General features: G+C 36.8%; 1 protein-coding gene across 2 annotated transcripts in view; it reads left to right on the top strand.

Annotated features, from left to right (window-relative positions):
- The window catches only part of RNGTT (RNA guanylyltransferase and 5'-phosphatase), a 209,122-nt gene that overhangs the window by 50,797 nt on the left and 133,157 nt on the right, over positions 1-25,168 (top strand). For both annotated transcript variants that reach the window (XM_021089928.1, XM_021089934.1), the window contains exons 9-10: positions 13,107-13,242; positions 23,688-23,759. In XM_021089928.1, coding sequence (XP_020945587.1) covers positions 13,107-13,242; positions 23,688-23,759 — 208 coding nt within the window. The remainder of the gene's footprint in view (positions 1-13,106; positions 13,243-23,687; positions 23,760-25,168) is intronic.

Raw genomic sequence — 25,168 nt, 5'->3', positions numbered from 1 at the left:
TACAATTCAAGGACCATTAGGTGAACTTTTTGGGGGGCCCTAGTGGAAAGTTTTATTGAAAGTAGGTTATATTAACATTCCTTCAGCTAGTCTAATCAACAGTGAGTTTCAAAAGTTGCATAATGTATAATGTGAAAACTAGAAGATTATGATTGGAACTAACTTGTGATCTTGCTTACTCTTCTTTTTGTTCTCTTTTTCATCCTCTTTGCTTCATTTACCCAAGTCAGCATGAAAACAAGAGTATTTCTGTAACTAAGAAAAGAGGAAAAATCTGTTGAATATAACTTTCAAATAGACATTTTAATGGAAGCTCTTTTCTTCTTATGTTTCTTTTTTTTCTTGTCTTTTCTACGGCTGCACCCACGGCATATGGAGGTTCCCAGGCTAAGGGTCTAATCAGAACTGTAGCCGCCAGCCTATGCCAGAGCCACAGAAACGCCAGATCTGAGTTGCATCTGCGACCTACACCGTAGCTCACGGCAACGCTGGATCCTTAACCCACTGCATGGGGCCAGGGATTGAACCTGCAACCTCATGGTTCCTAGTCAGATTCATTAACATTGAGCCACAATGGGAACTCCTTTTTTTTTCATGTTTCTAAAAATTGTAATTTCTTTTCTGCTTTATTTCTGTTTTTTGGCTTTTTTTTTTTTTTTTTTTTTGTCTTTTTTGTTGTTGTTGTTATTATTGCTATTTCTTGGGCCGCTCCCGCGGCATATGGAGGTTCCCAGGCTAGGGGTTGAATCGGAGCTGTAGCCACTGGCCTATGCCAGAGCCACAGCAACGCGGGATCCGAGCCACGTCTGCAACCTACACCACAGCTCACGGCAACGCCGGATCGTTAACCCACTGAGCAAGGGCAGGGACCGAACCTGCAACCTCATGGTTCCTAGTCGGATTCGTTAACCACTGCGCCACGACGGGAACTCCCTGGCTTTTCTTTCTTTCTTTTTTTTTTTTTTTAATGCCTTTTCTGTTTCTTTTGCAATTTGAATGTTAAGGATGGGTAGAGGTTATTTAATCCAGTGCTTTTCGTAATTTTATGTGCTTACGAATTGCCTGGGGATCTTGTTAAAAATGTATTCTGATTCAGTAAGTCTGGGTTGGGCCCAAGATTCTGCATTTTTAACAAGTTCCCAGGTGATGCCAATGCTACTGTTCCAAGGACCTCACTTTAAGTAATAAGAATCTATGTCATTTTCTCAGGATGAGGATACCAGAGAGAGAGAGACCAGGTTTGTTCAGTGGCCTAAACCTAATTAGCAGTTGTGGGCCTTTTTTTTTTTTATATATATATATGACTGAAAGTCATATTTCTTAGCATAAGGAAATGTTTACAAACCAAGAGAAATCTTTCTCTTCTCCGATTAGATGGAGACTCATTTATTTAGCCAACTTTATTTAGTTTGAATCTTTTTTTTTTTTTGGTCTTTTTTTTTTGTTTTTTCTAGGGCTGCATCCGCAGCATATGGAGGTTCCCAGGCTAGAGCCTACACCAGAGCCACAGCAACGCAGGATCTGAGCCACGTCTGCGACCTACACCACAGCTCACGGCAACGCCGGATCCTTAACCCACTGAGCAAGGCCAGGGACCGAACCCGCAACCTCATGGTTCCTAGTCAGATTAGTTAACCACTGAGCCACAACAGGAACTCCTAGTTTGAATCTTTAAGATGTATCTTAAGATTTTCTCTTGCTAACCTGTTATCACTTTTGAGGATTTAATGAAATTGAATTATTCAACAGTGTCTATATTCAGTTATAGTTTTAGAGTTCTTATATTTTGGACTTTAGATAAACATTAAGGAGGACATTTAAATGAACTTAAAAAGACATTAAAATATATTATATTCAAACCGAGTTTTTGAGTTGGAACCTTCCTGCTATAGAAGGGTAAATCATATGTTTATGTAAACTGACTATTAACATATACTTTATTTTTAAACAGTTATAAACTGGTGGAGGTAATATACCAAGATAGTTTTTGTGTCTTTGGTAATAATGCCTGTATGAGTACTTTTTGATCTCACCTGCCTTTGAATCTAGCCTGGTTTTTCTTGTGCTTTTAGTGTTGTTTAGTGTTGTCACAGGGCTGGAAGTGGGGTGTGTGTGTGTGTGTGTGTGTGTGAGTGTGCATGCATGTGCCTGTGTATGTGCAGGTGATGTGGCACTATGTGAGAACCCTTCTAGCCCTTTCAGATTCCATAATTCTCGAATTCTTTGTAGATTGGTGGAAAGTGGGAGGGAACGTACTGTAGCCCACAGAAGTGGAACTCAGCAAGATACATGTTGCTGATAGGAAATAAATTCAGTCCTGATTTGACAGTTCTTTTCATTAGTTGAAAAGTATGCTTTGATATTCTATTCCTTGCATTTCTCCAAATTCTAATTTTATAAACTTATACATTGAAGGGACTTGATCAGTCTACTCTATTATTATGATAATTCTTGTGTTTCTTTTAGGTTGCTAAGGGATATATGAACCCATGTAGGTTTAATTCTAATTTTATTTAAATTATGCTGTTACTAATTTTTATTTAATTAGCTAGATTGTGGGATGAAAACATGATAATTTTCCATTGTATACTGTAGCTTTTGGAGTAGTTGTGTATTTATTTGTATGTACCATTATTGTCAGTAAATATTAAGAAGCTGTTTCAGTACATTGGAATATTTTAGGCTCAGGTTTTTTTTTAAATTATTTTTTAGTGTTTAGAAAACATTTCCTAGACAGATTGAGAGAGCCACCTGATTCAGGTTTCTTTATTTGAGCTCCTTGTTTTGAGTTATGGCTCATTCAGGAAGTGTAGCTGCTGATTTCACAAAATTTTCTTGGGTTGCAACTATTCATGGAAAAATGAATTAAGGAATTATTTACTGTAGTTGTTGTCTGCCTTTGTGTAAATGTGCTTATAAGATTGAGTTTGTGGGCTCTGGAAACCTTCACAGGGAATTACCTGTCGTTTATTTTTCTTCTTTTCTGTTCAGAAGAGATGTCCTCTTCTTTTCTGCCTACAGGGAACAAATCCTTTCTGTCTTACCAGGCTTTGTGTATCAATGACCTCAACTCTTTTGGATTATGTAAAGTAGTAGTTGTAGTATAAATAATAATGATATCCATTCTTAATTAACTACTTACTATGTTCCTTGGACATAAAATAATAACAATAGCTTCCATTTTATTACCATGTCCCAGACATGGTACCCTTTGTATATTAACTCATTTAATTTTTTTTCTTTTTCAATTTTTTTATAGTGGTAAAATACACATAACAAAAATATACCATCTTACCTATTTTTAAGTATACTGTTAATGACATTTATAAGGTGTGCAAACTGGACTGCTGTTCATGTCCAGAAAGAACTCTTATCTTACAAAACTAAAACTCTATACTCATTTAATCATAATTCCTATTCCCTAATTCTCCCAGCTCCTGGTAACCACCCATTCTACTTTTGGTCGCTCTGATTTTTTTTTTTTTTTTTTTTTAACTACTCTAGGTACCTCATAGAGGTAGAATCATACAGTAGCTGTCTCTCTGTAGCTGGCTTATTTCATTTAGCATAATGTCTTCAAGGCTCATTTGTGTTGTAGCATATGTCAGAAATTCCTTCCCTTTTTAAGGCTGAATAATATTCCACTTAATGTATATACCTCATTTTGCTTACATATTTACCTTTTTCTTCTACACGTCTGTTGTGAATAATACTTCTTTGTACATGGGGGTACAAACTCATTTAATTCTTGCAACCATCTTAGTGGTTAGGAGGTGGAGAGTTTTAATGAGGAAACTGCATCTTAAGGCAGTCAAGTGATTTGTGCAAAATCACATAGCTAGGAAGAGGCTTTTTGGGATGAAAGTTTTTACCCACTGCAGTGGACTCCCAGATATCTTTCTATGTTGGTGCCTTCTCTTTTGCCAATAGATATCTTCACCCCATTTACTATCTATTGATATATAATTAATGGTATCTAATGAAATACCTTTCATACTAATGTTCATAAATGAACAACATATAGTATGTTATTTTATCTTTTAATATTTGTTGCATTTCAGCTGCAAATCAGCTCAGCCTCAAAGTAAAGCTGAAACTCCTTAAAATAGACTCTAAGTCTCCTGATTGTTCCCCATATACTTCTCTTCTACCAGAGGCAACTATCTTTGTTACATATTGGAATTATACTTTTTAGAAAACTTGGAGTGATAGAATGATTTGAATTTGACTTGCTATTTAGAGTATGAGAGATTTCATGAAAGGGAGTTTTGAGTAAGAGTTTGAAGATAATGTATTTTAGGACAAGATAGTATAGTTTTATAGATACATAGGCTTAGCAGTAGGCATGTGCAAATTTCTGAGCAGTGGAGGATGGCAATATGAAAGCAGGACAAGGAAGCTGCAGTTCTGAAGTTAAACATATATCTAGGAGTTAGACAGAATCATTTTATACTATTTGATGAGATTTTTGTTTCCAGTTGCCTGCCTACTTTTTAGCATTCTAGATGGCAAGCACAATTGAGTCTGGAACAGGAGTTTTCTTTCCAAAGCCCATAATGATAGCATCGGTACCATTGTGCTTCATGTAAATAAGGTAAGCAAGTTAAAATTTTAAATCATTGGATGGTTTGGAACAAATTTGCTTTAAGTCTTATTATACACTTGATTATTTGTATTAGTATCATTAATTCTGTGGAGTGGGAGGGAAGAATCTAGAAATTGATACTGGGCCCTGTGTCTTGCCAGATTCTTTTGTTGTGTTGATTTTTAAGCTTTCCATAAAATTAAGTCTTGCAGGTTGAAGGGGGTTTCTTGAGATAGAAACATATATGCTTTGAAAATTATTACTCTCTATTAATAGAATTAGGCATACATGGTGTTTTAGTGAGAAGACTTAAAGGGTTTTCTGAGGTTTAGTGAGAAGACTTAGAGGTAATTTTTTTTAATGGTAGATATCCCGAGGGCTTCTAGATTTATTTGTATTTACCCAAGTTGAAATAAAAGTTAGTCTTTTGACTGATGATTTTTCCATGGACAGAGTTTACCAAGTACCAAACTTAAACAAAGCTTGGATGAATGTAACACATTGGCTGTATAAACAACATATAAAATAAAGATGACTATGCCTAAGTAGAAGACATTTAAATATTGGCAAACTGTTCAAATGTTCAGTGACATGCTTTTGGCCTGCTTTTTTTTTTTCTTTTCTTTTCTTTTTTTTTTTGTCTTTTTGCCTTTTCTAGGGCCTCTCCCTCAGCATATGGAGGTTCCCAGGCTAGGGGTTGAATCGGAGCTGTAGCCGCCAGCCTACGCCAGAGCCACAGCAACTCGGGATCCAAGCCGTGTCTGCGACCTACACCACAGCTCACAGCAATGCCAGATCCTTAACCCAGTGAGCAAGGCCAGGGATCGAACCTGTGACCTCATGGTTCCTAGTCAGATCCGTTAACCACTGAGCCATGACGGGAACTCCTGGCCTGCCATTTAATATACAATTAACGCTCTAAGATCAAAGGCTGGTCAGAAAAGTTTGACCATTAAACTGATGGGGAAGTGTATGGGCTTTGCAACTTAAAATTAAATAATACATGTTGTTTGTTTAAATACTGTTGTGTTTGTAAGTGATCACATAGTAGAATGAAGCTGTGGGCTTAAGGTGAATTTAAGATTATAAAACTTTAATCACATCTGTTTCATGACTTTAAATTGATGTGATAGGAAGATTGAAAAGGATCTAACCCCTTTGAAGAAGTCTGATGTGCTTATAGGATCAATAAATCAAGATAAAAATACCTGTTGGGTTGGAATCTATTATAATGTTGAATGAAAATTTTGATAGTTTTTGATGAAGAGAACTGTGTCATCCCAGTTATGTGAAGAATATGTTAGGACTCTGTCTTCATTTCAGTGATTGTTAAGAGTGGAGATAAAAAATTTTAAAAAGGTTTGGTGGTGGTGATGTTACTGTTTGTGTGCGTATTCTCTTTAATTTGTTACTGTGAAAATAAGAGTGAACTTAATATGAGTTCTTTCTGGGAGGATGAAATAAGGTAAAGTTTCACTTCTCTTTCAAATAGTTTTTGTTTTCAAGGTTGAATTATTATTTGTGTCAGATAAATAGATTATAGCCATTATGTTTGAAAGTAAAGGCTGTGTGTAGGATTACATTGTTTTATCATCAGGTATTGGTCTTTTCGTGGAAGCAGTGCAAACAATGATGTTTAAAGTTATCTGAAGTCTTTCTTCTGAGATTTCTTAGTATATGTTGGTGGACTTTAGGTTGTATTTCCATAGAATTCTAGTCTGAATGATTGTTAGGTTCCCAAGCCTATAAAGCTTGCTTAATTCCTGAGGGGACTCTGTGACACTGATTATTTTGTCTAGGTGGATCAAAAACTTAATGACTTTAAAAAAACTTAATTTTGCTTGATACAGATGTGTCACTAGCCTTCATCAGAGCTTTCTCAGGTTCATTATTGGAACTATGTGAATGAGGTGAAAAGGAGGAAAATGTTTTTTCATTAAAATATTGTAAAATATATATAACATAAATTTCCTTTTTCTTTGAGTTTAAAGAAATGAGGGAAAAATGAGTTAAAGGGGACTTGGATATACTTTGCAAAAGAGATTACCAGAGATAAAATTTGCTGAGCGGTGAGCTAGAGAGAGAAAAAGGCAAAGTGTGCATAAGCACCCATGGCGAAGGAAGAAAGCTGGGGTTTAGCAAGTCAGCTGTTCTTGTTTCATTTTTGGAATAAGCTCTGACAGGTGTTGGTGAGAAGGGGGCAGAGTCTGACCAGCTGCTCTAATGTCAGGAAGGTTTATAATTGTATGTGGGGAAGTGACTCTAAACTGAAATTTCTTTATAAGAAATTTTAATATACCTGACTCTGTATCTATATATCTCTGCAACCTTGAGAATTAGGTTTCAGGGACTGTGTACTAATTCTATTGGGAATAGAAATGAGAGGAAATGTAGCTGGTAGAGAAACAGTAGATATTTGACAGTGCGTTCTTAGGAGGGAAATATACAAAGGGAAGGTAAACTCAGGACTTGACATTATACACTTATCTCTGTTGAAGGACAGGAAACAGATGACATATCTCTTGGCATGATGTTATTATGTAAAATGATGGTATCATGTAACTGTTGGGATTGAGGATAGGTTGGGGGACATTATGGGCGGGTTACGTCATAGGCATATGTAACATACTTGAATTCAGCTGTATATAGCGGGCAAAATGAAAAAAAAAAAAAAAAAAAAAAAGAACCAGCACATCTATTAGCATTATTACATTGACTGTCAGCAGCAGAAATCACCTTTGGCTAATTTAGGCAAAGGAATAAATTGGAAGGCTCTCAGGAGAACCAGTCTCAGAAAATGGCTAGGAATCAAGGGAAGCCAGGCAGCAAGAACCTGAGCCAAGGTCAAGCATAGGAACACTTTGAGTAGGAAGCCACTGTTGGCACTTTGCTGACAATGCCTCTGCTCTCACACTGAATCATTTTTCAGCTATTCCTGTGCTTCACTGTCACTCAAGTTAAAAGTTTTGGGAAGGAGCGTTAGGTTGTCTGACTTAGATCCCGAGCCTGTTTCCAACTTGCTAAGACAAGGAAAGAGAATATCTGGGCCTTTTGGTTTCCAGTGTAAAAGTGAAAATATCCATGTCCATATCCTGTCTGTCACTCCTCCCTAACTTAACTGAACAGGTACTCCTTCCTCTTCCATCGCGCCATAGCTCGGCAAATGCAGGCCTCCCCCTTCCTCCTGCCCAAAGTTTGGAAGTCATCCTCAGCGTCTCTTCCCTCGGCCCTGTAGCCAATCAATAGCACGTTGTCCTGTCAGTCTACCTCTCAAATGTATTGAATGTATCCACTTACCTCTGACTTATCGTTGCCACTGTAGTCCCGCTTGTACTATGGAAGCCTCGTAATTTCTCTGGTCTTCAGATTGGTTCCTACCCTTTAGGAGTATACTTTATGTGAGGGTGAACTCTTAAAAATGCAGATCAGGTTATATTGCTAGTTTGCAGAAAGGCTTTCAGTGGTCTGCTCTTTATTTACCTACTCTTTCTCAGCTCTGGTCCACTCTTTGAAACTGTAGTAGGAGACTCTGCAATCTGCATTTCTCAGACTCCCTTGCCAGCTCGCTTCCTGTTGGAATTTACTGCTGGGAGCACTGGCAGGAATTTGGAAGTCAAGGGAAGGGACTTCCTTTGTTTCTGGTTTCCTTGTCTCTCCAGCAGCCCATGACAACTCTCACTTGGTCTCCAGCTCCTTGTGACATTCCCAGGACTAGCCGTACTGCTCCCACTCATGGGTACCAGCTCTGGACGAGGTGTCCCAGGCAGATGAGTGCTGCCAGTATTTCCTCACCCATTACCCTCTGTCCTCTCCGCACTTAGAGCATCCTCCCTCTGGATCTCCTCCTCCGAAGAGATAGATACTTGAGCTGCAGGGCTCCTCTCCTTAGAGGTCCATTTGCAGTATGGTGCCACTTCCTTAGAGGTTTGAGTCCTCAGCCCCATGGACTTCCCCACCATCTTTCAGACCTCACAGTGCCCTACCTCCAAGCTCTTGGCTCCTGATAACACACCCCTTCTGTTCTGTTCCTGCAGCCCTCTGGGGGGCAGTGCTTCCCAAGTTACTCATCTCTAGATTAACTTCATCTTCCTTTGTTACCTTTTCAGCTTTCCAATATCCATGTAACCTGTTTCCTCTATTATATCTCGTGTGTTTGAATTACCCATGTGGTTTCTGTTTCTCATATCAGGGGCTTTCCACTTTTTAGAATAAAGTTAAAAATAGTTTTCATTAAACACCAAGTTCTTGATTACTTCTCTAGTCTCAAGCCATGCTATACCCCTTTTTTCTATGCTTCTGTATTCTGAATTTTTGGTTGTTTTTGCCAGATCATGTACCTTCTGTTTTTATCTCAAGGATATTGCATCTGGTAGTCTGTGTATACCAAGCCCTGGTTATCACCACACACCTGTCCTCTTTCTCTTTACCCTCCCCCCTTTAGTGGTTGCTTAGTGAACTCCTGCACAGTGCAGGTCAGAGGCAGTATACTGTAGAGGGAGGTGGCTGAGATAGGCTCTTGTCTTGGTTTTAAGGACAGCTTTTCTATTTTGCCAGCTTTTGACCTTGGGCAGGTTACTTAACTTACTGAGGTTTCAGTTTCCTCGTCTGGAACATGGGGATAGTGTTTTTCCCTGCGTGGTAAGGTTGTGGTAAGGCTTAATTGAGTTAATGTAAAGAGCTTTGAATGCTTCTTGGTGCATGGTCATTGCTCACTAAGTGCTCATAGCCTGCTGTTATTATCAGTCGTATGAGAATTCCTCTGGAATGCCTTTCCTGATGTCCAAGCTCTGACAGATTCTGTGTTTTATGTGCTCCTGTGACGTCTTGTACTTTTTCAGTATTTATTATGTTGGGATTATTTGTTTAACATCTTCTTTTCTTGGTATGAGTATAAATTATATGAGGTTAGATGAAGAACCTGTGCTGTTTACTGTAATTTCTAGCATCTGTGCCCAATACCTGGTTGACTCTTCAGTAAATATTAAAAAAATTAATTGATTAATCATTTAAAAAGAAAAACCATAGTGAATTTTATAGGAAGTGGTACAAATGGATAGAGATGGTGGTGAAATGAATCAATTTAAATTATCAACTTTTCTGTTTTTATTGCCCACGGAAAAGCTCTAGCATGAATGCTTTATAATAGGAGAGGAGAAATACCTGCTAATTTTGAAGGTGTGGTATGACCAACGAAGTTGATTATCTCATTTTATTGCCAAAGGGAAAATGTTTTTCAGACTCTGATGAGACTGTATTTCTATTTTTTTTTAATATAGCTTTAATCCCCCCCCACTTATAAAAGCCATTTGTGCTTATTTCTAAAATTTCTTAAAGTACAAGAAAGTATAATGAGGAAAGCAAATATCATTGATAATTCTGCATAGAGATGGTATTTCTTAACATTTTGGTGTAGACTTCCCTGTCTGTTTTCCTATGCATGCAAAGTTTTATTTCCCTAACCCTCATAATTATACATTCTGATTTTTATCCTGCTTTTTCTTCATTGACTATACTATGAATCTCTTTCTGCATTAACAAATATTTGAACAATGAATACTGATGATAAATTTAAATTCTAAGATGTTTATAAGACTTTTATATTTTACTCTCAGACTACTATTATGAATGTGGATTAGAACTCTGTGATGCTGCTAGTTAGTTTTTTTTTTTAATCAGTTTTCCTCTTCTTTAATTATGTATTTCCTAAATTGTGTTAATGTGTAATTGGTGGTTTTATTCCATTAGCTCTCTCACATCACAGTGACTGCCCCGAAGGATTGTTTCTAGTCAAGCTGGAAAACCAGTAAAGTAAAACAGAAATTTGGTTTTTCTGTTCTCTATATAGTTTTTTTTTTTTTGCTTTTTAGGGCTGCACCTGCGGCATATGGAGGTTCCCAGGCTAGGGGTTGAATTGGAGCTATAGCTGCCGGCCTACACCACACCCACAGCAACACAGGATCCGAGCCGCAGGATCTGAGCTGAGTCTGCAACCTACACCACAGCTCATGGCAATACCGGATCCTTAACCCACTGTGCAAGGCCAGGGATTGAACCTGCAGCCTCATGGTTCCTAGGCGTATTCGTTTCCACTGCACCATCATGGGAACTCCTTTATATAGTTTTGATATATATACTTTATATAAAAAGTGAATCAATATTTTTTAATTCAATGAAACTTATGAATTAATTTTTATCTTTTATTTATTTTTTTCTGGTCACACCCACAGCATATGGAAGTTCCCAGGCCAGGGATTGAATACAAGCTACAGCCGCGACTCATGTCACATTTTATTAACCCACTGTGCTGGGCTGGAAATCGAACACTATGCTTTACCAGTGAATTGAGCTGCTGCAGAGACAATGCTGGATCCTTAATCCCTTGTGCCACAGCAGGAACTCTTTAATTTTTGTCTTTTAATGAGAATGGATATAACACAAATAATTTAGTAATTCTAAGTATTAAATTTGCAATTGATATAATTTCATAATTAATAAGAAATTATTTGCGTTAGTGACCCATGTCTACTGGAGGTGGAAAAATAGTTATATACTAAGCCAGCATCGGACAATATATGGGATGGTTCCTCCCCCTTTTTTAAAAAAAGAATTTGTCCATTCAGAGACTTTGGAGTGATGTGAAAATATTTCTACATCCCTTACCTTCCTTTTCTAACATGAAATAGGGATTTCATGGGTATCACATAATAAATAAACGTGTGCTCTGGAATGACTGGAGTTCAAACCAAAAATCACATCCCAGAAACTTTTGTTCCAAAGCCTAAAAGTTTATATGTGCAGAAGAGTCCCTAAATACCAACTACGAAATAATTTCTCTGATACCTCTGCGGATGCAAGCTGAGTTTGCCATGATCAAACCTTTACAGTGAATTCCATCTTCTTTTTTTTTTTTTTTGTCTTTTTGCCATTTCTTGGGCGCTTCTGAGGCATATGGAGGTTCCCAGGCTAGGGGTTGAATCGGAGCTGTAGCTGCCAGCCTACGCCAGAGCCAAAGCAACGCAGGATCTGAGCCGAGTCTGCAACCTACACCACAGCTCACAGCAATGCCGGATCCTCAACCCACTGAGCAAGGGCAGGGATCGAACCCGCAACCTCATGGTTCCTAGTCGGATTCATTAACCACTGCGCCACGATGGGAACTCCTGAATTCCATCTTCTAAAATCTTTTCTTCCCTGGTCTTTTAAATCTGTTTACGCCTAAGTGTACTTAGATAGTATTTTCTTTTATTTGATATTCCACTTGAAGTAAAAAGAGAAGTCCGTTAATGAGATACGTATACATACGTGTGTGTCAAATAAATGTGTTAAAAATGAAAAGAGGAGTTCCTGTTGTGGCGCAGTGGTTAACGAATCCGACTAGGAACCATGAGGTTGGGTTCGATCCCTGGCCTTGCTCAGTGGGTTAAGGATCTGGCGTTGCCGTGAGCTGTGGTGTAGGTTGCATACGCGGCTCGGATCGCGCGTTGCTGTGGCTCTGGCATAGGCTAGCAGCTGTAGCTCTGATTAGACCCCTAGCCTGGGAACCTCCATATGCTGCGGGTGCGGCCCTAGAAAAGGCAAAAAATAAAAAAAAAATTAAAAAAAATGAAAAGAGAGTAATTATGAGAGAAAAAGCAAATGTACCAGCCCCCTGGGATTTAATACTTATTCTATTTGAACAATTTAATTCTGAGTTTCTGGGCAGCCAGTAAAAAGGGAAATATAATTTCTATCATCATCATATGATCAGAAAAGGGAAACTTTCTTTTTTCTGAATTCTAAGCATAAGCCAGCTTTTCTCAGATTGTTAATTTAGAACACTGATTCTGTCCCAATATTAACAGATAACAGGTTTAAGTTTAGGAAATAGTGGGCTAAATAAAATAAACAGACTTAGTGTTTTTTTTTTTTTTTAATTGGAGAAAAACAAAGTTTAATAACATGTATATCTCCAGAATACATGGAGAGACCCAGGAAAACTGAGTAACTCCTTAACATGTTTTCTTGTAACCCTAAATGTTCCTGATATGTATCTTAACTTTCTAAGAGGAAGATAGATTGTTTCCCTAATTTATTTTGTCATGAAATACTAAAAGTAAATAATAAGCTTTGCAAAATGCTGGCCTAGGTCCTTAAACAACATGATGGATTGTGTCTTCAATTCCATTTTTGCAGAAGGTTTCACAATGCTTTTTTATTTGATCTATTCTTAGGTTGATTTAAATTGTCTTTGAAACTCCACCCAGGGCAAGGTTGACCTCTTCAAGAAGCCTAGATTCTCCCTGTCTCTTAGGAATTTGTGCTTTTGGAAAGCATGTAGAGGAGGATTTTGGGAACTAAATTGCAGCAGAGTGACTCGTTTATATATATATAAATTATTTTTCGTATTCTTTTCCATTATGGTTTATCACAAGATATAGAATATAGTTCTCTGTGCTGTGCCTTATAGTAGGACCTTATTGTTTTTACAACTCTATTCCTGAATATTACTGTTAATATTACTTTTTTAATGTTTCATTTACAGGTATATGATGTTGATTGATGGCACAAATGAAGTTTTTATGATTGATAGGGATAATTCAGTGTTTCATGTTTCAAATTTGGAATTTCCATTTCGTAAAGATCTCCGTATACATTTATCAAACACTCTTTTAGATGGGGTAAGTCATATTTTAACTTTTAAACAAAATTAAACATTGCTGTTTTTCTTTCTTATGCAAGTAAATGTATATTTTTATTGATTAAATAGGAAATTTGGAATCGAATCCAAATTTTGAAAGTTTTTTTTGATGTATAATTGACAGTTAAAAAATTGAATCTAGTTTTTATTAGGATATTAAATTCCATTTATCTCTTACCTGTAATTACTGTCTGTCACATGATCATTGTTTTAGATACAGAGTAAGGGAGCAAAATTATTTTATTTTTTTTGTGATTGAAAAAAATCTCATTGAAAAAGACTCATTTTATTTTATTGTTCTGCTTATCAGTTGAATTTTAATTGTGTGATATAACATACCACATCTTCCCTTGGCTCTATAGCTATATCGTCTAATAGTTCTTGTTCAAAGAGTGTCGTGCCTTTGAAAGCAATCCCTGTACTTTTACATTTGAATTTTGAAAGTTGGTAAGAATTTTCCCACTCAGAAAAATCTGTATTTAATAATCATAAAATCACTCGATAAAAAAATACTTTAACTCTCTCTCCTGTGCTTGGTTTTTTGTTTTTTGGGTTTTTTTTTTGGCCACGCCTATGGCACATGGAAGTTCTGGGTCCAGGGATTGAACCTGAGCCACAGCAGTGACAACACCGGATTCTTAACCCACTGAGCCACCAGGGAACTCCTTATTCTCTCCCATGCAAACAGCTTTCTTCTCCCCAATTCTAAAAGTATTGGTTTGTTGTAAGTAAAAATTAAAATAATACAGAACATTATAAAATGTTGTTAAAAATCACCTGAACCCTACTATTGGAGTAACTTCTGTTACCATTTCGATGAACCTTATTCCAGACTTTCCTCTGTGCCAGAATGTTCATTCTTACATCTGCTCCCGAGTGATTCACAGTCTTGTTAGTAATAGCAACTTAGAGTATAGATTCTTAAACAGATGTGTATCAGAATCTTTTGGGGAGTTGGGACCCCTTCCAGTCCCAGTAAGATTCTGAATACAGGTACCCCGCCCTTTGAAAATGAGTGCTTTGGTCAAATATGTACAAGCATGGCAAGTTATATATAATTTTACATGAGAAGAGCTAAATGTTACATGTATTTTGTAACTTGTCTTTTTTTCACTTAGCAGTGTGTTTTGGACCTTTCTCATATAAAAGGCTGGGTAATAGACCACTCTATATGTAAACTCTGTAATTTGGGGTTTCTAAACTATCTTGATTATGAAAATTATAGGGGGTTGCTTGTTAAAAATATCAGTCCATCCCAAAAACCTATCCTTGAATGAATGAATTAGACTCATCCAGTGGCAAAGATAGCTGTATTTTTAATAAGTGCCCAAGTGATTTTAATCAGGCAAGTTTGACAAACAATTCTATAATTAACTTGGCCAATCCTGTTTTGGTGGACATGGGATTTTTTGGTAGTTTTTTTTTCCCCTATTTTAAGACACACTTGAATGCATATCCTTATACCTTTTTCCTTTCACAATTATGCAGTTTTATAATTGATATTCTTAGAAGTGAGATTGTAATGTGTGTTTAAAGATCTTTTGCTTACAAGTAACTGAAGTCCAACTTAAAGTAACTGAAGAAGGAAGAACTAATTGGCACGAATAATTAGGTTTCAGCTTGGCTTTCTTCAGGTTGAATCTGGGGGCTCACGTTATAATTGGCTAGGCATTGTCTCTTTCTTTCTTTTTCTGTTCTCATTCTGCATGAAGGCTCTTTGCATGTGAGAGGCAAGTTGCATTACAACCCAAGTAGAAAGTGAACTTTTTCTTCCAATATCCATATATCAACACCAGGAAGGATTCTAAAGGGCCTTGCCTGAATGATATACCCATGGAGGAATGACAGTGGAGGCCAAGAACTCATTGTTAGGGGCACCACTGGAAGTACAAGAGGAGTAGTCATCCCTTGGAAGGGGCAGTAACAGGCTGTATTGTACCGTGTTCACTGTGCTGGATTTGAGGGCATGTCTGTTTTAAACATTGTTGTGTATAATTGCCACCCTTCTTTCCAGGAAGTTGGAACACATGTACAGTTCTGCGAACCATATGTAAAGGATCTGTACACTGTCTGAAACACTGGGTTTTGAAAATTTAAAATATAATTTTAAAAGACTTAAATTTTAAGGGACCGTAACAGCATGGTGGTTAAGAGCCCTAACTCTAACTAATGGTGCCTTAATGGCTCCATTAGTTATTACATGAGGCCCCTTAAGTAACTTACATAAAGTTTCCTCATCTGTAGTGAAGTTAGACTAATAACAGCACTTAGTTGATTCACTTTCCCGTTACATTAATATGTTGGTCTTCTACTAGTAGTTTGAGGTTGACTGAAATGCTGTAACTTTAGCATGCAACTTAATGCCTAATAGTCCAGGGACACCCAATCTCCTGGCTATTCTGAAGTTTGCCACTTAGATTTTGCTCTCTTTTCTTTAGCTTTTGGGTGAACACGGCTATTTGATTGAGAAGTTGTGCTGAATTAGTATGTTATACTTTTTTTTTTCTCTTTTGGCTGCACCTGTGGCATGCGGAAGTTCTGGGTCAGGGATTGATTCTGCACCAGAGCAGTGATCTAAGCCAGTGACAACGCTGGATCCTTAACCTGCCACGCCACCAGGGAACTCAGTATGTTATGCTTTAATGTGCAAATCTGTACAAGAAGCTTATGTTTTTCTCTGCAGAGTGATCTCTTGTCTCCAGACCATTTACCTTTCTGTTTACTATGTTTGGCTGTGTGATTTATCTCTCTGCTGTACCTTCACTATTTTTCTTTGGCGGCAAAAGGGACTCTAAATCTTTTTGTAACTTCCCACAACTTTAAGTCTCTTTTCTACAGGGATGCTATTCTTGTACTTAGATATTTCTTCACTTTTTCACTATTGAGCCTTTTTCATGAGGTTGATTGAATTATATCTGGCCAATATTCTGTGGAATTTGCATGAGAATACTTCCTGTCTTAATCAAATCAAATTTGCTTCTCTATTTCAGATTTATACCAGCAGAGAGTGGGATACTAGGGAGTAGCTTGTGACTGTTAACTTAAACTCTCAATGATAGAATTACCCTAATGAGAACCACATGCATAAAATATGTATTTATTTGTTTAACAGAGGGAGTACTACTTTCCAAATGACCTGAATGCTTGTTGACCCCATCTCCAGTGCTTTTTATTTTTATTTTATTTTATTTTATTTTTGACTTTTTGTCTTTTTAGGGCTGCACCTGTGGCATATGGAGGTTCCCAGGCTAGGGGTTGAATCGGAGCTGTAGCATAGCCACAGCACACAGCAATGCAGGATCCGGGCCGCTTCTGCAACATACACCACAGCTCATGGCAACCCCAGATCCTTAACCCACTGAGTGAGGCCAGGGATTGAACCCATAACCTCATGGTTACTAGTAGGGTTCATTACCACTGAGCCACGATGAGAACTCCTCACATGCATTTTAGAAAATTGACCTGTTACATTTTGGAGTGTGCAAGCCAGAAGATGGAAGACTGTGATTGAAGAATGGGATATTTGAACTAGGCACTTCTGAGGTATAATTTTGGTTGATGAGGCTGCTCAGGAAGTGACCTAGAAAGAGTGAGACTTTGAGGTAGAGTGGAGAAGAGCAGTGGAAATGAGGTTAAGGAAAATTTTAGATGGGTCCTAGTGAAGGACCAGGAGTCCAGGTAGAAGGGATGGCAGTGAGCTGCGTACTAAAGATCAGAAGGAAGGAAAGAAGCTAGTATAGTTAGTTGAGACTGAGTGGCAGATGTAGATTGAGCAATGAGTGACTAGAGAGTCACAAACAGTTATCTGCACTGCGTGCTCTGTAGGGTTACTAGTAAATTTCCATTCCTCTGACAGTGTGTAGTAAAATATCATTCTGACATAATACCGTAAACTTTTTAACATATCTGTGTGTGCGTCTGTACACGTGCCTGTGGCATGTGTGCGCACATACCTCCTTGTGGTTGATAGAGCCACCTCACTAGGCTGGAAGCATTGTTCACTGCACATTTTCAGGGTGTGCCCTTCTCACCATAGGTGATGTGACTGGCACCCCAGGAATTGCGCTCTACATAAGCTGCATGACCACTACAGCAGCCCTGGTAGATAGCTCACAGAAACGGCAAGAATATTTATTTTGCTTTTTGTTACCTTCATTTTATTTAAAATACAGTGTTTTGTTTTTTTTTTTTGTAGCATTGTAATTAATAAAATAAAAGGAAGGAAAAAACTCCTCTAAGTTATGGCGTTTGGCAGTTTAGTGTGGTTTATCATTCCTGTCACGTGCTATGCCAAGAGTGTGGGCGTTGCTTAGAAGGTTGAGGGGAAGGCCTCACCTTGGAGACATGTCACATCGGTAGGTAGGAGTGGAGAATGATAGGTAATGAATAAAACAGCAACTTGAAGATTGACATTTAAAACAAGTCCTTTGGTGGTATGGAGGAGAAGTAAATTTCATCTAGTGTGGAACTAAAGATATTTTATAGAGGAGTTGGCATTCGATATGGCAAGATTTCTATAGAAAGAGATTTTTGTTGGGCATGGGCTGAGGGCATTCTAGATAGGAAATAGTGTTTAAAAATTAGAAGTTTAACCATCTGCAGGTTTAACTTAGCAATACTATTTATTTTCACCCCCAAACTTGGGTAACTGAGAGCAACGTAATAGACTCTTAGAAGGTTTTAAAATGCAATATGATTCATAATGTCAGTTTACTTGGACCAGAATTATAGTTGCCATAACTGTTTTTCCACTTAGTTAATTAAAACGGTCCTCTGTAGTTTCCTGTTCTACATTTTCATTTGCAAATTGTTTTTTGTAAAATTCCAAATCCAGGAATAACTCAAACCGTCTAATTGTCTGGCTGCAAGACGTGACTGTTGAAGCTTTTGTTTTGCTCTCTCACTTATGTTCTTTGACCCACAGAATGTGGAAAATCGGAGTTTAGAAATATGGCATTAATTCACTTGAAACAAATTAGTGAAATTCAGTTTTATACTGAGGCTCAGTATATTGCTTGAGGATATAGTAAGTAATCATTAAAGTTAATAATGAAAGTCTTGGAAAAATGGCAAGTCTTTTTGTCTTAATTTTTTGTAAATAAATATGCATACTTGTTATAATTTAGAAAGTATGCATGTTATAGAAAAAAACTATCAAGAAGAGATTACATTTTAACATTTTGATGTATCTCCTTATAGTCATTTTGTTGTGCTTATATTTATAGAACATGTATAATCAACACGTATATAGCTGACATTTACTATAAGCTGTATAGCTGAGGTTCTCTCATCTCCCTTCAATCTGTAGAACTGATTTTAGGAATTTTTTCTTTTTTAAATTTAATTTTATTTTAAAAAAGTGAAATATAATTCACTGTTTTAAGGTGTGTAATTCAGTGTTTTTGGTTTTCACAGGATAGTGCATCCATTGCTGCTATCTAATTCCAGACTTTTTCATCACCTGGATGGACTATGATTAGAACTAAGTAGACTTTATCTGAAAGGATTTCAAGGAATGGGTTTCCTTTGAGATGAAGGCCCACGGGTTTTCCAGAGGATACTTCATTACTTCTCATTAAAGCCCTTTAGTGGTTCTCCACTGCCCAAAGCATGAAAGCTAAAGTACAACTCAGTATTCCATGTATCTGGTCCATGCCTAAATCTTTAGCATCATCTTTCCCTATGAGCCCATGAACCATAAGTCCCATCTATACTGAGCTTTGGATAGTTTACCAGTTTTTTTTTTTTTTTTTTTTTTTTTAAATGCTCTTTAAATACCATTTGGCCCATCCACTGTCCTGCTGGAAAATATCCACATCTTTTAGGATTCAGCTAATGGGTCACTCGTCTTATTATCAAACCTTTCTCTTATTCTTCAAGTAGAAGTGACTGGTCCTTCTCCTTAGATTTATACTGTATGTCCTTATTTGGCTGGAATAGTGTAAGTGTACACTTGTTGTCTTAGTATAGTTATTAGTAACAGTCTCTTTCACTCTTAAAAGTATCCTGTTTTAGACAATAAGCTGCCAAGGTTATTCTATCTACATGGCCATTTATCATTAAAACTAAAACTCTTCCTTAGACCAGCCTATTTTTATATTTTCCTCTCTTCCTGCAACTCTAAGTCCCTTGAAGGTAGGGACTGTGTGTTTAACTTCTCCAGCATTTAGATGATAGAGTATAGTTGGGGCTCAGGAAATACTAAATGGGTAGGCAGAAGGTGGGATGCCTGGGGACTTCAACTAAAGAGAATGGAATATAGAAAAGTCCAGAGGATAGGAAAGTCAAAACATGCAGGATTTTTTTTTTTTTTGGATAGGGTCCATAATGAAGGACTCAAGTTTCAGATTCTCACAGCAGTATTTGGTACCAGAAGACAGTGGAGCAACTTCTAACAAGCTCTTGAGGAATATAAAGTTGATGTGCTTTGGTGTAGTTTTCTTCAGGGTGTCTTCCTTCCTTTTTCTTTTTCTTTTCCTTCTTTCTTTCTTGCATTTGTTTATTTATTTATTTATTTATTTTGGCTGCACCTGTGGCATGTGAAAGTTCTTAGGCCAGGGGTTGGACCGACACCACCACAGTAACAATATCAGATCTTTAACCCTCTGAGCCACATGGGAACTCCTCTGCAGACTTCCTAGGAGTTTTTTTGAGCATCTTTTAGCTGTGGGTTTACAATTTTCACCAAAAGTAGAACATTGTTATGCATTTTTACCCTTCTCTCTGTTGAAGATTTAATAACTAATGTTCTTGTCATTAAAAAAAAACCCAAACTTTTCTTTCTTTCATTTTGGATAGTTCCTATTGATTTGTCTTCAAGTTCACTAATTTTTTCTTGCAGTGTCTAAATTGCTGTTCATCCCAACTATGATATTTTTTCACCTCAGACATAGTTTTCACCTCTGGAAGTTCAATATGAGTCCTTTTTATATCTTCTATGTTTCTGCTTACCTTTTCGAATATATGGAATACTGTTATAAAGCTGTCTTAATATTCTTCCCTGCTAACTCTAATATCTCTCATAATTTTAGGCCTATTTTGATTGATTTTTCTTCTTTTTATGAGTTGTATATTTTTGTCTCTTTGCATACTGGGTAATTTTTGATTGGATGTCAGACATTTTGAATTGATTGGATGTCAGACATTTTGAATTTTCCCTTGTTTGGGGCTTGGTGTTTGTGTATTCCTATGAATATTTTTTAGCTTTGTTTTGAGATGCAGTTAATTTACTTGGAATTAGTTTGTAGCTTTTGAGTCTAGTTTTTAAGCTTTACTACGTGGACCAGAGCAGTCTTTAGTCTAGGAATAATTATTCTCCACTACTGAGACAAGAGCTTTCTGAGTACTCAAATGTCCTATGAGTTTTGAGATTTTTCTAATCTGGCTGGTGGTAACAGGCATTATTCCCAACCTTGGTGAATGCCAGGTGTGATTCTCTGTGAGATTTTTGGGTGTTTGTGTTATAGGCCTTGAGTAGTTTCTTCACATGCGTACTCTGTAGAATATTCATGGGGGTCTATTGGTGGACTCTAGCCTCATTGGTCTCCCTAGACAGTCTGTCCTATTTTCTCAACTCAGGGAGACTGCTAGGCTCTACTGGGATCCCCCTGCCTTGATTGAAGCTTGGAAAAATCTCCTTGATCAATAAGCTGGGACACTTGTAGGGCTCAAATAGTTTATTTACTGTCTCCTAGGGGTTCCTGTCCTTTGTTGCTGGATGTCCAGTGCCTTGAAGATCATTTCTTCATATATTTTGTCCATATCTTTGGTTGTTTCGGGAAGGAAGGTAAATCTAGGGTCTGTTTTTCCAGTTTGGTCAGAAGAGAAAATCTGTTTTCCCTTCTAAACTAGATTTTATTTGTCTTTAATTTTTATTTATAAGTGTGGTAAAACTATGTAACATAAAATTTACTGTCTTAACCATTTTTAAGGCTACACTCCAGCAGTGTTAATTGTATGCACACTGTTATGTGGCACATCTCCAGAACTTTTTTATCCTGTAAAACTTATACTCTATATCAGTTAAATAGCTTTCCGTTACCCCTGCCTATATCAGCCACCATTCTACTTCCTATGAATTTAACTGCTTTAGGCACCTCATGTAATTGGAATCACATGTAGTACTTGTCTTTTTGTCACTGGGTTAGTTCACTTAGCATTATGTCTTCAGGGTTTATCCATGTTGAAGTGTGTGATAGATTTCCTTCCTTTTCAAGGCTGAATATATTCCATGTACGTATATGCCACATTTATTTATGCATTCATCTGTTGATGGACATTTGCGTTGCTTCTACCTTTTTAACTGTTGGAATAATGATGCTATAAACACGAGTCTACATATAACTCTTCAAGACACAGCCTTTAATTTTTTTGGATATATATACTCAGAAGTGGGGTTTGCTGGATCCTATTGTAGTTCTATTTTTAATTTTTTGAAAGAACTATTATACTTCTCTCCTGGTGGTTGCTCCATTTTACAATCCCATCAACAGTGCAGTCCAGTTTTCTTAGCTAGGTTTTAGGCTTAGGTATTTTGTGTTTACCTACTTTTCTGTCACCTCGTGCAGTAGTGGCAGCTGTGGGGAAGGAGGACATTGTGGTGAGGAGGTCATTGAGAAGAACACAGCCTAGGTGCTGGGTCTTTGCTTGAATCTCTGGGTTCTGTCTTTCAAAACTGAGTGGATGTTTTCTTCAGCTTCTTGGGAGCCATATTTTATTCCAGTAATGCTCAGATTATTTCTTCAATTCAGCATGGAGTCCTGTAGCCTTTATTTCAAGCAGAAGAGTGTTCTGCTATTTTAATTACTCTTCAGTCAGAAGAGGGGGAAAAAAGAAGAAAAGAATAACTACCGAGTTTGCTTCTCTATATTTGAGTGTAATAGTGACAATTACCAAAAATTTGTCATTTCACAAGTAGGGCTTTTGGGAGTATAGTGCACTTAGAGCCAAGCTTTGCTATGCCTTTTTGTTTTACCAGAATCTTGGTAGGTAGTTTCCATGGCTGTGAGTTTTTAAAGCTTACTGGTTTATTTATTCCTTTTTACTTGTTTTGTTTGGTTGAAAATAGCTTTTTTTTTTTTTTTTTTTTTTTCTCTTCTTCATGGCTACATCTGTAGCATGTAGAAGCTCCTGGGCTAGGGGTTGAATCGGAGCTGCAGCTGCAACCTACTCCACAGCTTGCTGCAATGCCAGATCCTTCACACACTAAGCGAGGCCAGTGATTGAACCCACATCCTCACAGAGACAACATTGGGTTATTAATCCACTGAGTCACAACAGGAACTTTTTCTATAAATTTTTTTTTTGTTATGTTCAATGTTCAAAGAAGATATGCATTTACTCATTTTAGCAGGTAATTTAGGAGGGAAATTCTATGATGTCTGCTCTCTGAACCTGGAAGTCCACTTAATTTCCAGCTACACATTTAATAGTTAATTGAAACCTGTTTTTGGTACCACCTTGTTGGCTCATAAAATTCTCAGATACAAGTACTTAAATAAAATACTTCCATTAACAGTTTAAAATAATGAAAATGATTTGGGCCAAGTGTTGGGTTCAAGATGGTAACCATAAATAAATGTCTGTAGCTTAACAGATTTGAGAAAGAAATCAATTGGTATTAATTTCTTAAAACTATAAAATATCTTTATCCTTAATCCTTGTGTTCTTTGTAATTTTAGATGGTTGTATGTGGATATTCTGTCATGAAATTAGCTAACAAAAGCTCTGCTTAGTTTCCTAGGGGAAAAATGAGGAAAGAAAAATAACTTTAGGTTAAACCCTATTATTAAGAGTTAAAATTTTATAAAATACTACAGTATATACCTATAATTACCCTTAAATGTCCTTTATCTCTTTTCTGTCAGAGTGCAGGAGTTAAGTTCTTTTCACTTAATAGCTGTGATATGGAATATATATTCTCTTACCTGTTCCCTTTAGTTATAGTAGAGAGATATGAAACCAAGAAAGACTGTATGGTCACATGGGGATTTCATATATAGTAAGGGCATCATTTATGGCTGTAGACTTTATGATTAAAATAAGTGGCATATAACAAAATTTAAAGCAATAATGATTTAACAAAATTAATTTTTAAAAATATCCCTGATATTTGGAATTTAAAATGTATAGTCTCTTCATCCTAATAGTTGTTTGTAATTCAAACATAAAATGTAGCATAGTAATTTTAATATAAAAAATATAATGAGGTGATGTCATTATTGTAGTATAGAATAAATTCGTGATTAGGATTTTTGGGGTGCTGATAGTCTATTGATTTGATTTGCATATAAGTGTGTTCATTTTGAAATTTCATCAAGTTGTATATTTATGATTTTGTGTTTTCTGTGTAAATGTTATATTTTAATCAAACTAAAGAAATTGCTATTAAAGTATGAATAAGCTTACTTTCTTTTCTTTTTCAAGGAAATGATTATTGACAGAGTAAATGGACTGGCTGTTCCTAGATATTTGATATATGACATAATTAAATTCAATGTAAGTACCTTTTGTAATTTATAAAATAAAAATTGTCACTGAGGTAATTGGTTTTTAACAAATAAAAAATGTTACTGCCTTAGATATAATAGGAAAGAAAAATGATGCCTCTTTGAAGTTACTCATTTGATACCTTGTAAATACTTGTATATCTTTTCTTTCTCTTTATTGCCTAATACTTTGCACATTTCTTTGCCTTTGGATTCTTTAGGAACTTGGAGTGTAAAAAACCCCTATAAGCTTAACTGTGATAACACTTTCCATTTTGTAAAATAGAAAGTTTTCCATTTTAGTTATCCTGTACTCAATTAAAAAAAGTCTCCAGGAGTTCCCATTGTGGCTCAGTGGTAGCAAATCTGACTAGTATCCATGAGGACGTGGGTTCCATCCCTTGCCTTGCTCAGTGGGTTAAGGATCTGGTGTTGCTGTGAGCTGTGGTATAGATTGCAGATGTGGCTTGGTTTTGGTGTTGCTGTGGCTATGGTGTAGGTCAGCAGCTACAGCTCCAATTGGACCCCTAGCCTGGGAACTTCCATATGCTACAGGTGCAGCCCTAAAAAAAAAACAAAAACAAAAAAACCCCAAAAAACTCCAAATTTTATTGTTGTCTGTAACTTAAAAAAAAAAAGTCAACAGAAACTATGAGTGTTGACTGTAACATGGAGGCACAAATATGTTATTCCTACAAGTAGGAAACTTTAAAACAAAATATAAAATTGCCTGTTGTAAATAGATAAAAAGAAATAGGAATTAATATTCTCAACCCATTTTCTACAGTTTTAGATGCCTGTTAATGTTTTTTTTTTCCTGTTAATGTTTAATTATAGTATGAGTGACCAAATTACTTAGGCAGTACAAGATGACTTCTGTAAATGCAAGAAGTTTTTTCAGTGGTGTATATCCATGAAAAGGTATAATCATTCCTCTTGACATGTTATTCTAATTGCATAACCACTTAGTATTCAAAACATACTGGAAGCAATTAAGAATTCTGGGATTAAAAGTGTTAAGTTTCAAGATTTTGAAGATTTGTAACAAAATTTTTATTTATTTATTTATTTATTTATTGTCTTTTTGCTATTTCCTTGGGCTGCTCCCGCGGCATATGGAGCTTCCCAGGCTAGGGGTCCAGTCGGAGCTGTAGCCCCCGGCCTACGCCAGAGCCACAGCAACGCAGGATCCGAGCAGCGTCTGCAACCTACACCACAGCTCATGGCAACCCACTGAGCAAGGGCAGGGACCGAACCCGCAACCTCATGGTTCCTAGTCGGATTCGTTAACCACGACGGGAACTCCTGTAACAAAATTTTTAAAAACCTCTTTGGGGTGTTATATTTTATTTTATTACTATGATTTTATTTCTTTTTATGGGCACACCTGTGGCATATGGAAGTTCCCAGGCTAGGAGT

The sequence above is a fragment of the Sus scrofa genome, chromosome 1 (genome assembly GCF_000003025.6).
Source record: "Sus scrofa isolate TJ Tabasco breed Duroc chromosome 1, Sscrofa11.1, whole genome shotgun sequence".
NCBI classification, from domain to species: Eukaryota; Metazoa; Chordata; class Mammalia; order Artiodactyla; family Suidae; genus Sus; species Sus scrofa.
Note: the sequence above shows the minus strand (reverse complement) of the source record. Positions and strands in the feature narration are given on the sequence as shown.